Source organism: Peromyscus californicus, unplaced genomic scaffold, assembly GCF_007827085.1.
Source record: "Peromyscus californicus insignis strain IS unplaced genomic scaffold, ASM782708v3 Scaffold_21__1_contigs__length_65335640, whole genome shotgun sequence".
In the NCBI taxonomy this organism is placed as follows: domain Eukaryota; kingdom Metazoa; phylum Chordata; class Mammalia; order Rodentia; family Cricetidae; genus Peromyscus; species Peromyscus californicus.
Window position 1 is genome coordinate 43881369 of NW_026294514.1, and position 12604 is coordinate 43893972.

The 12604-nt window shown below is 44.7% G+C and overlaps 1 protein-coding gene across 1 annotated transcript in view; it reads left to right on the forward strand.

The window, feature by feature from the left end:
• The window catches only part of Ralbp1 (ralA binding protein 1), a 44428-nt gene that overhangs the window by 23848 nt on the left and 7976 nt on the right, over positions 1 to 12604 (forward strand). Inside the window, exons 2-6 of the mRNA XM_052750217.1 lie at positions 1006 to 1302; positions 4737 to 5195; positions 8738 to 9087; positions 10720 to 10881; positions 12203 to 12334. Of these exons, the coding sequence (XP_052606177.1) occupies positions 1059 to 1302; positions 4737 to 5195; positions 8738 to 9087; positions 10720 to 10881; positions 12203 to 12334 (1347 nt within the window). The 5' untranslated portion in view covers positions 1006 to 1058. The remainder of the gene's footprint in view (positions 1 to 1005; positions 1303 to 4736; positions 5196 to 8737; positions 9088 to 10719; positions 10882 to 12202; positions 12335 to 12604) is intronic.

The window sequence follows — 12604 nt, forward strand, 5'->3', positions numbered from 1 at the left end:
CCGAATGCTAGGATTAAAGGTGTGTGCTACCACTGCCTAACCTCTACGTTTAATATAGTGGCTGGTTCTGTCCTCTGATCTCTAAATAAACTTTACTGGGGTGCACAAATAAAGTATCACCACACTCGACATAAGAACTGCAAACAACATACAATTATAGTTAGTGAACTGCTGTTAATGTGAGTCATTAAACATTATTTCAGCCATTGTAAATTATAATGACATGACATATATGAACTGTTCTTGTATAGTTATATGACTTTTGTAATTTGTTATTGATGGTTGCTTGGATAGAGTGGAGTTTAAAAATAAAGGTCTTATGTTGAATAACAATTAAAATGAAGCCCTTTACATTGATGAGTTCTTTTTAAAAATTATTAATTTTTTTTTTTCGCCGGGCGGTGGTGGCGCACGCCTTTAATCCCAGCACTCGGGAGGCAGAGCCAGGCGGATCTCTGTGAGTTCGAGGCCAGCCTGGGCTACCAAGTGAGTCCCAGGAAAGGCGCAAAGCTGCACAGAGAAACCCTGTCTCGAAAAACCAAAAAAAAAATTATTTTTTTAAAGATAGGGTCTCTCTACAGAACCCTGGCTGTCCTGGAACTAACTATATAGACCAGGCTGGCCTCAAACAGATCCGCCTGTCTCATCTCCTGAGTGCTGGGCTTACAGGAATGCACCACTACACCCAGAGATGAGTTTTTTTTTTTAAAGGGAACTCATTATTGTATTATTATTACTGTTCTGTCTGAGACAGGGTCTTACTCTATAGCCCAAGATAGCCTGAAACTTGCTATGTTGCTCAAGCTGGCCTTAGACTTGTAGCTCGGCTTCTGACTGCTTGGATTACAGGTACCTGTGTCTCTCCTGAGACTCTGGTTTTCATCTGCTGTGTCTGAGCTCCGAGAACCTGGGATGTACCTTGTGATGGAAGACCAGGGTTCTTGGTGTCTGTGATGTTCTGATTCTTGGGCAGTGTGTGCTGATGCTTTTCTTTCTCCCATGCAGGTGATGGATAGGTAACGGAGAAGACCGCTTCCCTTTCTTGTCAGGGCATCAGCATGACCGAGTGCTTCCTGCCCCCCACCAGCAGCCCTAGTGAACACCGCAGGGTGGAGCATGGCAGCGGGCTGACCCGGACCCCCAGCTCTGAGGAGATCAGCCCTACAAAATTTCCTGGATTGTACCGGACGGGTGAGCCCTCGCCTCCTCATGACATCCTCCATGAGCCTCCTGAAATAGTGTCTGATGATGAGAAAGATCATGGGAAGAAAAAAGGAAAATTTAAGAAAAAGGAAAAAAGGAGTAAGTACAGGTTTTCATTTTGTTTATTTATTTAAAAAATCTGTAGCTGGGCGGTGGTGGCGCACGCCTTTAATCCCAGCACTCGGGAGGCACAGGCAGGTGGATCTCTGTGAGTTCAAGCCCAGCCTGGTCTCCAAAATGAGTTCCAGGAAAGGCGCAAAGCTACACAGAGAAACCCTGTCTTGAAAAACCAAAAAAAAAAAAAAAAAAAAAACCAAAAAAAAAAAAAAAAATTGTAACAGTTTTTATTGAATCTTTGGGAATTTCACATCATGCATCCCAATCCTACTTTTTTCCCAGGCCTTCCATGTCCACCCTCCACCCTTGTAGCCTCCCCTCAAAAGTAAATAAAAAAAAAATGAAGTAAGGGGCTGAAGAGATGGCTCAGAGGTTAAGGGCACTGACTGCTCTTCCAGAGGACCTGAGTTCAATTTCCAGCAACCACATGGTGGCTCACAACCATCTATGATGAGATCTGGTGCCCTCTTCTGGCCTGCAGGCATACATGCAGGCAGAACACTGTATAGTAATAAATAAATATATCTTTAAAAAAAAAAACCAAAACATCTTGTGGACCCCTCTGGGCAATGACCTGCTCCCCTGTCAACCACAGTGTTCTGTGATGTACCGTTCTGCTCCTCCACCACATTCTCATTTGTTCATTGTAGTGTTGTTGGAAGTTGTGGTGTATCACACAGTATACCCTTTTGCCCAAACAGCTTTACTTGTGAATGTTCATTGCAGTTAGTCATCAGGCAAGTTCAACGCCTCCGGCTTCTGCTATGGCATCAATACTGGACCCTCATGGAGACTCAGCTATCCTGCTGTTGCCCTGAGTCATGAGGATCCTGCAGCTGTGGACCCAAAGGGTCGGTCGGCCTTCACTGGCTCCAGCAGCTCCTAGATGGGGAGGACGTTAGGGTGGGCCAACTCGAAGCCCTGGAGCTAGGCCTGGCCAGCAGCTGAGTTGGTCCGCCTGCCAGCTTTCCCACAGTTCACGTCATCAGAACCAGCTCCCTACAGGTTTTCTTTATGCTTTTGTAATAATGACATTTTGCCTCAGCCTCTTGAAGGAACAGACACATGCCAACACATTGAGCTTGGTATTTTAGATACGCTTCTGCCCTAGTCACCTGCTCCCGTTATCTTCTGGAAATAGTCTAAGTAGACACTCCTATTTGCCATTTCTGTTCTTTGTGTTTCAGGGTCTCCATTTTTCTTAGTGTCACAAATAAAAACACCAAATTTTCAGAAATGGTGAAAGTTTTCCAGTCTATATTTTAAAAGTGGTGGCTCAAAATAATGCATAAAAAGTAGAAATTGGAATTTTACCAATTTTACCCAGAGAGTTACCCTTTAAGATTTGTGGTCATGTGGGCACTCATATTGGAACTGTGAAAAAAGCTATTGGTCCTAGCATTCCATTCCAGGTGCCTCTTCCTAGGGAGGATCAATTGCCTAATTTTGGCTGTTTGGTATGTTAAAAGCAAATAAAGTGATTTAAATATTACTTTAAAAAATCCGCCGGGCGGTGGTGGCGCACGCCTTTAATCCCAGCACTCGGGAGGCAGAGCCAGGCGGATCTCTGTGAGTTCGAGGCCAGCCTGGGCTCCAGAGCGAGTTCCAGGAAAGGCGCAAAGCTACACAGAGAAACCCTGTCTCGAAAAACAAAAAAAAAAACAACAAAAAAAAAAAAAAATCCATAGTGTTTTAAAATTAATTGCCTGGGAAGTATAACACACAGATTTATGAATGCTATGCAACTTGATGGTAATTGGACTGTGTAAACACCACAGGGACCTGGAAATCAATATGATTGAAATGCCCTGTCCTTTCATGGCCAGCCTGGTCTACACAGAGAGTTCCAGGACAGCCTGGTCTACACAGAGTTTTAGTTTTCAGCTACTGGGTGCAGCGCTTCTGTGAACATTATTGTTGGCTTTGGTTTATATGTGCTGCATTTTGTTATGTGTGTACCTGGGTGTAGAATTGTGCACTCACAGGCTTTGTGCCTTTCAGCTTCAGTAAATCATGCAAAAGAATTTTCCAGAGTGGTGGTACCAGTTTTCACTTTCCCACTGATGCTGTTTCCCTGAGTAGCCTTGGCTGTCCTGGAACGACTACATAGACCGGGCTGGCCTTCAACCCAGAGATCAGCCTGCCTCTGCCTCCCGAGTGCTGTGGTCAAAGGCCTGTGCCACCACTGCCTGACTTGCCCTTACGATTTCTGCAATTCTGATTAGTAGTGCCAGGTTCACGGTGTTTGAGTTAGAACTTGTGAATTGCTTTTACTCTGCTGTAAAGTAACTTGTAAAGTAGTTGGCTGCTGAGAAGAGGAGCTGTGGCTATTCAGAAAGAACAATAACGTCGGGCTGGAGTAGCTCAGCAGTTCAGAGTGCTTTCTGCTCTGCCAGAGGACCTGCGTTTGGTTCCCAGCACCCATAACCTTAGAACCACCCATGTAGCTCCTGGGGACCTGATGCCCTCTTCTGGCTTCCACAGGCACATGTAGCATACAATGATGTGGACACACACACATAAAATAATACTATGAAAAAGTTCACCGGGTGTGGTGGCACACGCCTTTAATCCTAGCACTTGAAGGCAGAGGCAGGTGGATCTATCTGAGTTGGAGGCCAGCCTGGTCTACAGAGTCAGTTACAGGACAGTCAGAGTTATGTAGAGCTATAAAGAAGTCAGGCGCAGTGGTACATACATGCCTGTAGTTGAACTATTCTGGAGGCTGGTGCAGGAGCATTATCTGTGCCCAGTTTAAGCCAGCCTAGGTAACATAGTGAGATTCCATCCTAAATAAACAAACAAAAACAAAGCAAACTGGCAGTTCTGAAGTGGTGTTGAGACAACTGTAGTGTCTTTGTCAGAATGCAAAAATTCCTTCTAATGTGTCAGCCAAAGTGAGGGAATAATCACATTCAGGCTCCAGAAAGGCTAGGAACGGGAGAGAGGGAGAGCAGAGGGTGACAGAGTGATTGGAGCACATAAAAGCTGTGCGGTTTGTGCTGTGCTTCATGAGGGCCTCCAGTTAAGGGACCAACAGGCAGGTTAGCTGAGCAGCAGCAGCAGCAGCAGCAGCATGCGCTCTGTCCTGTAGGATTCTTCTCATCAGTGCTCTCTGCTCAGTGCTTCCTGGGTGTTCATGCTTGTTTCTCAGAACTCTGCATGCATGCGTTCACTGAAATACAAAGCTGCTTTCCTCTCAGCATTGGTTTTGCAAGGACAACTGCTGTCTGTTGCCCTCTTGTGGTCATTAGATGCTACCACACCATAGTTTCTTGGCTGGTTTTCTGGAGGCCCCCAAGGTGAAAAGCAAGGTGCCTAGCTGCTGCCAGGTGGCACCTTTTTGTTCTTTTTAGGAAGCATGTGGACAGTTGACATTAGAAATGTAATTTATATCTACTGCATTTCTTTGGCAGCTGAAGGCTATGCTGCCTTCCAGGAAGACAGCTCTGGGGATGAAGCCGAAAGTCCGTCCAAGATGAAGAGGTCCAAGGGAATCCATGTGTTCAAGAAGCCCAGCTTCTCTAAAAAGAAGGAGAAGGATTTTAAAATCAAAGAAAAACCCAAAGAAGAAAAGCATAAAGAGGAAAAGCACAAAGAGGAAAAGCATAAAGAGAAGAAATCTAAAGACCTGACGGCAGCTGACGTTGTTAAACAGTGGAAGGAGAAGAAGAAAAAGAAAAAGCCAATTCAGGAGCCAGAGGTGCCTCAGGTCGATGTGCCGAGTCTCAGACCCATTTTTGGTGTTCCCTTGGCTGACGCGGTCGAGAGGACCATGATGTACGATGGTGTCCGGTTGCCCGCTGTCTTCCGAGAGTGCATAGACTACATGGAGAAGCACGGCATGAAGTGTGAAGGCATCTACAGAGTTTCAGGTATCGGGGACACACGTTTTGCTTGGTGGTTTTAAAAAATGAACTTCATTGTTAAGTAAGGAAAGAATGTTAACTTTTTGTGAGGAACATTTTGCCTTGGATCCTAAACCTTATCACGTCCTTGGTCCTTCCAGTTGCCGTAACTCCGTCCGCCATGTTTGGTTTTCACACTGTCTCCTTCCATTAGGATTACTCCAAGGTCATTCACAGCTCGCAGCAGCTGGGCAGAATGAGGTGTAGGGGCTGCATCACCTGTCAGGATGGCGCGCCAAGCCTTGTCTCGACTTCTTTCTAAGCCTAGGCGGGGAGGCTGAGATCTGTGTGAAGGAAGCTTCTCAGCCAAGAGATACGACTGAAGACACAGCCTTGTTATGTGTTTCCTTAGCCTGACTAAAGATGTGAACTGTTATTTCTAAGTAGCCAGGCCCTAAATGTGAATGCTTTGTCAGCTACATACAGCTATTGTGAGTGTCAGTGAAACTGATGACCCGTTCATCTACATAGAGTTTATGTGGACCATTGTGGTCAGAATGTGTTTCATATTGGATATCTAAAGTCAAGCAACATATAATTATTCAGAAGTTCCCCAAAGCAGCATGAGTTTCGTGCTAACATGGGATTCAGGTCCCAAGCTGGACGGTGGCTGTACATCAGTCACTGTGTTCCCATAGAGGGCTATTTTTATGAAGTCCTTTGACCACACCTCTCTTCACGTGTGTGTGTGTGTGTGTGTGTGTGTGTGTGTGTGTGTGTGTGTGTGTGTAAGTCATACACATTTAGAACAAGGAGAAAGATTGAGCAAGTTTTGTACTTAATTGGTTCATATCCTTTTCAGTAGATAAGAGTTGATATTTGTGATAACATTGATATGACCCAGTAGATAAACTTCTGCGTTGCTACTGTTTATAGAAAGTAAAACACAGTGTATTGAAATGTATAATTTCTTGCTTCGGTATAAAATTAAACACAGACTTGCAAATTTGATTTTAAGCATTTGTTATGTATTGAAATGTTTTGAAGGTTTTGACAGTGATAGAAGCTGTTTCCCACATGATCTTGATAAGCATGAAGACATTTGGAGGGTGGGGTGCAAGTTTCTCCGAAAATTTTCTGTAGGTTTCTTCAAAGAACCCTTTCATTTCTGACCTGTTTTTGATATTTGCATCTTTTGGATAATCACATCGTTCCTAATAGATTGTCTCCTGTTTGTGAGAGCAGTCAGTGGTTCCCACACTGACTCCGTGATGGAGCAGTGGAGCTGTGTCTCCTCTCTGCCCTCCTTGTCTGTCCGAGGGATTCCACCCAGGGCCCTTGCACACGCTAAGCCATGGCTCTGCCACTCAGCTGCATCCACAGCCCCTCAACCCTGGCTTTGCCGTTTGAATGCCTATCCTGTAATGGTTTTTTGCTGGAGATTTTTGGTTCTCATAAGTTAGTTCCAATTAAAAACTAATGTGAAAGGGGCTGGAGAGAGAGCTCAGCTGTTAGGATCACTGGCTGCTTTCCAGAGGACCCTGCTTCAATTCCCAGCACCCACATGGCAATTCACAACTCTCTGTAACTCCAGTTTCAAGGGATCTGACACCCTCTTCAGGCCTCTGGGCACCAGACATGCACTTGATGCATAGACTTATGAGGCAAAACACCCATATACATATAAACAAACAAGTAAATGCTAATATGAAACACTTTCAATAATTTCCTGTATTTTATTGTTTTATAAATTATTATATAATAATTTTATAAATTATTTTATAATTTTCTTCATTATACTTTCTAGATTAAAGTATACCTTTATATGCCAGGTGGTGGTGGCTCACACCTTTAATCCCAGCACTCAGAAGGAGAGGCAGGTGGATCTCTGTGAGTTCAAGGCCAGCCTGGTCTATAGAGTGAGTTCCAGGACAGCCAAGGCTACACAGAGAAACCCTGTCTTGGGGGAAAAAAATGTACTTTATACTACTGTATTTCTCAATGGAATTCCTTATTTGAAGTTTCCAGTTTTTAAAAGACAAACTTTTTTTTTTTTTTTTTTTGGTTTTTCGAGACAGGGTTTTCCTGTGTAGCTTTGCGCCTTTCCTGGATCTCGCTCTGTAGGCCAGGCTGGCCTCGAACTCACAGAGATCCGCCTGGCTCTGCCTCCCGAGTGCTGGGATTAAAGGCGTGCGCCACCACCGCCTGGCAAGACAAACATTTTTATAAAATTGTCTGTGGGGAGGAATAAATGAAAGGTGTGTGTGGTGGAGCATGCTTATGAACCTGGTACTCAAGAGGTAGAGGCAGGAGGGCTGTGAGTTGTTTAAGGCCAGCTTGGGCGACAATATAGTGAGACCTTCTCCCCCCCCCAACCATGGCCAGCAACATAACACACGAGAGTGAGAGGTGCGCTCTGACAAGAGTCGCGGTGAAAGTTGCCCTTAATCTTGTTTTATTCAGATTGTTATAAAAATAAGAAAAACGGAAATTCTTTTCTATCTCAAAATAAAGACCGTCGAAATAAGACATGCTGCTATCTTCATGGTTCGTGCCGCTGATTTAATTTTGTCAATCTAGGTAAGGAACAGACTTGTTATAATGCCATTGAAGGCCTGCACATTCGGTGGAAATGCCAAGTCCAGTGTGAGCATCAGATTGATTCAAGTGTTGGGATTAGCCAACATCTGGGCTCTAATCTGTGGCTTGCTCTGTGTAGTTGGTCTGTAGTTTTAAGTTTTAAAAGAACCCAAAGCTGTTATGATCACCGTCACTGAATTAAGTCACTTAATACAAATGGGACTGAAGACGTAAAATCTGAAATAGATACGTTACTTTTTCAGGGCAATATGAAGAACCAAACGGTTGTATTTTAGAAGCCCTGATTCTATTTTCTTGTTCTAGCTTGGTTCAGATTAAGAAAATACTTAAAGAATTCAAACTTTAAAATGGAAGTTAGATGGGTGTTACATGGTGGAGACAGTTTGCAGTGAGTCTGTTAAGCTAGGAAACTTTGTTTTACATTACAGAAGAACTCTTATTTACAAAGAAGCAGCTGGCCTGCTGACCTGGGGATAAGCTACATGTGAGAGAGCTTCGTTTTACATTGTCTGTCTCGTGAGGAGGTAGAAAGTTGGCTTCCTATGTACAGTGGATATGCTTGGATTATAGCTTCATTTCCCCCTGAATTTTTATCTAATTGCCATTATTATTTAAATTTTTTCCTGGATTAAGCATATTTTCTTAATATACCATGACTTCTGCAAATACTAAGTTTTGCAGTTTGAGTTTTATGTGCTTGTGTTTGTTGGGAGGTTCTGTGACTCATATGCGGTCCTGATTCCTCCCAGGAGGGCTCTTCCTTAGTTCTGAGCAGGGTCTTGCTATGGAGCCCAGACTGGCCTGGAACTGGCACAGTCCTCGTGCCTCCGTGCTGAGATTGCAGGGGTGAGCCACCACACCTGGCTCCCAGAGGTGGTTACTGGCAGCCCAGAGTCTCTGCGGCAGGTGTGTGTAGTGGTGAAGAAAGCATGTCTGATTTCTCTCTCTTCTCAATTTCATTTTCTAAGGAATCAAATCAAAGGTAGATGAGCTAAAAGCAGCCTATGACCGAGAGGAGTCTCCAAACTTGGAAGAATATGAGCCCAACACTGTAGCCAGTTTGCTGAAGCAGTATTTGCGAGACCTTCCAGAGAATTTGCTTACCAAAGAGCTTATGCCCCGTTTTGAAGAGGCTTGTGGGAGGACCACGGAGATGGAGAAAGTGCAGGAATTTCAGCGCTTGCTCAAGGAACTGCCAGAGTGTAACCACCTTCTGATTTCCTGGCTCATTGTGCACATGGACCATGTCATCGCAAAGGAGCTAGAAACGAAGATGAACATCCAGAACATCTCCATAGTGCTTAGCCCAACCGTCCAGGTATGGGTCCCTTTCGGTACTACACTGGGAAATTAGCGAAGGAGTCAGCTGCTGAGCTGTGTGTGAGACAGTGAATCCAAGGAGGTGAATAATGGATAGGCCTGACAGAGCATCTCTGGTTTCCCTGTGTGTGTGTGTGTGTGTGTGTGTGTGTGTGTGTGTGTGTGTGTGTGTGCAGGTCTGACAGAGCATCTCTGGTTTCCCTGTGTGTGTGTGTGTGTGTTCAAGTATGTATGTGGGAATTGCATGTGTGTGTCTGCACATGCAGGTACATGCATACTTACCTGGAGGTTGTAGGACAAGCTCAGGTATTGTCCCTTCGACACCAACCATCCACCCTTTTTTTCTCCTTTAGACAGTTTCTCCCTGGCCTCAACTGACAAACAGGCTAAGCTGGCTGGGCAGCTGACCCTGCCTCCCACTGGGATTGCAAGTGTGTGCCGCCATGTGGATTAGGGAGGCTGCACTCAGGCCTTGGTGCCTGCATGATGGGTGTTTTATGACTAAGCTGTCTTCCTGGCCTCCTGTCCCTCATCACTACTCAGGGATGCTGTCAGAGACTGTGTTTGCCTTTACAGTGAACGATATTTTACTGTGTCAAAAAAAAGGAGACAATAGGTCTAATGTTTTTGTTTCTTCGTTTTTGTTTTCTGAGACAGGGTTTCTCTGTGTAGCCCTGGCTGTCCTGGAACTCTCTCTGTAGACCAGGCTGGCCTCGAACTCACAGAGATCTCTCTGCCTCTGTCTCCCAAGTGCTGGAATTTAAGGTGTGTGCCATCACTGCCCGGCTCTAATCTTTAACTGAAGCCCCTCTTTTGGTTGGTATGTGAGGTCCTGACTGTGTGTCATTGTTACTATTATGAGGTTATTTTCTCTGACTAAAGATTTTTTCATTAGTTAGTGGTTTTGAAAACAAACTGTTTCTTTTTCTTTTTTTTTGTTTTTGTTTGTTTGTTTTTGTTTTCAAGTCAGTTTCTCTGTGTATCCCTGGCTGTCCTGGAACTCACAGAGATCCGCATGCCTCTGCCTCCTGGGATTAAAGGCATACACCATTACCACCCAGGGAAACAGTTGTTAAATTTCTCAGATAAAATTTTTGTTAGCCTGGGTTTCAGAATTTGGTCGATACTACATTGTTACTCAGCATTGCCATAATGTGATGCTTTTACCACAGAAGCTCCAGGAGGATTTTAAGAGAAAGTTTGAGCAGGAAAAACCTGTCTTCTCTTAGTTGTTCAGCCATCCTGCAGTCCTGGCTTCCGAGTCTGGGAACATCCTGGAACACTGGTGTCTGTGTCCCGAGAGGCTGCCGGCTCTGTGCATACCCCTGAAGGTGCTCCACCCTCACCTTTTAAGAAAGGTCTTAAAACAATGGAAATGCTCTCTAGAGAGTTAAAACCGGTTAACGGGTGACTGGAGAGTGCAGATGGATGGTAATGTGTGTTGTATCCATTAAGTCAGGCTTTCGTATTACCTTCTTAAATTGATCATGAATTAGGAAAGCCCGTGTTGTCCCTCCTGTGGAGAATTCCCTCTTCTGTGTTCAGGATTAAAGGATGCGCCTGTGACTGATGCAGATGGAGTAAAGATGGCTTCTGCAATTTTCTGCAACTCTGAATCTATTTTCTACAGATCAGCAACCGTGTCCTGTATGTGCTTTTCACACATGTGCAAGAGCTCTTTGGCACTGTAGTCCTAAAGCAAGTGACAAGACCTCTGCGTTGGTCCAACATGGCTACAATGCCCACACTGCCAGAGACCCAGGCAGGCATCAAGGAAGAGATCAGGAGACAGGTGTGTACTTGGCCCCTGCCCTTCTGCCGCCCTGACCCCGCCCTCTCTTTACCCTTCCCTGCCTGCTTCTTCGCTGGCCCACAGGGGCTGTGGACATGAGGTGATGAGCTCTAGTTTATTGAGTAGTGGATCCTGTGTGCCTTCCTCCACCTCTTGGTGCAGGTTGTGGTACACACTCAGTTCTGTGCAGGCCTGGGGACGGAGCCCAGGCCTTATGCAAGCATTCCGCTCCTCCCACTGAACTCTGCCCTGGCCTGGGAGTGTGTTCTTCATGACACAGCTTCAGCTGGCCCTCCTTCACACCGTATGAGTAAACAACCATGGTGGAAATGCCAGAGGATTTTAAACTGTAAGAATTGGTTTGAAGTTCCTCTGCTCATTCCTGACATACCAATTTTAGGAAAATTGTTCAACTTTCTTAAGCCTTGGTATTCTCGTTTTAAAATGAATGAGCTCTGGAATTAATGTGGGAGATAATGCATGGGAAGGACTCAGCCCACGGCCAGGATCTCAAAAATGTTTGCTTTTCAGCCGGGTGGTGGTGGCGAATGCCTTTAATCCCAGCACTTGGGAGGCAGAAGCAGGCAGATCTCTGTGAGTTCAAGGCCAGCCTGGGCTACAGAGTGAGTTCCAGGAAAGACTCCAGAGCAGAGAAACTCTTGTCTCGAAAAAAAAAAAAAAAAAAAAAAAAAGTTTTTCTAGACAAGGTGCTGTTATCCATAATATTTTACAGCTAAAATACTGGAAGGGGGAGTTTAGTAATTTACTCTGTGTCATAATTTCTAGATTGTGTAACTAAGATTTAGCTCAAAACCTGAGTTTTCCCATAATGCTACTTTGATGTCTAAAAGAAACCCAGTAAGTAAGTAAGTAAGTAAGTAAGTGTGTGTGTGTGTGTGTGTGTGTGTGTGTGTGTGTGTGTGTGTGTGTGTGTGTAGGGGGAGGTGGAGAGACTGAGGCTACTTTGGTGAGAAATTCAGGACTGAATAAAAAGCTTGTATACATTGTGTTTGCATGAACATTATCACATGCCTGTTTTTCTTCTGTCTGCTGAGTTCTCCTTCTCAGTTGCTATGAGAAGGAGGAAACAGAGTCAAGGATGTGAATTAATTGCTATTGGACCACTAGGAACAAATGAATGAGGGTCTAGTTCCCAGGTAAAGCAAATGAGGATGGGTTTGTAGGTCAGCGGAGTCCTTGTGGGAAGAATAATTGTCGCTGCTATTTTTCTTCAGAGAGCTGGTTCTTCATCATAGAAGCTGCATGTGCTGTTTTTCCATAAGACACTGAACAGCATTCCATGTGTCCTTTTGTTTTCTAGGAGTTTCTTTTGAATTGTTTACATCGAGATCTGCAGGGCGGGATAAAGGACTTATCTAAAGAAGAAAGATTGTGGGAAGTACAAAGGATTCTGACTGCCCTCAAGAGAAAACTGAGGGAAGCTAAAAGACAGGTGAGTTACTTACTGTCTTACAGCCTGTGTCTAGTAAAGGTGCTAGTGTGGGAGAGTCCTCTTTACACTGCTGTGTGGCAGGCTTTCTCAGACGGCCAGCCCCCAAGTCATGACATGGAGATCTAATAGTAGTTATGAGTGCTTGGCCTTGTCTTATGCTGCCCCACTAGCTCTTAGAACTGAATTTAACCTGTTTCTTCATCTGCGTTTTGCCTTGGGGCTGTTTACCTTTCTTTCATTCTGTCTGTCCTACTTTCCTGCTTCCTTTGT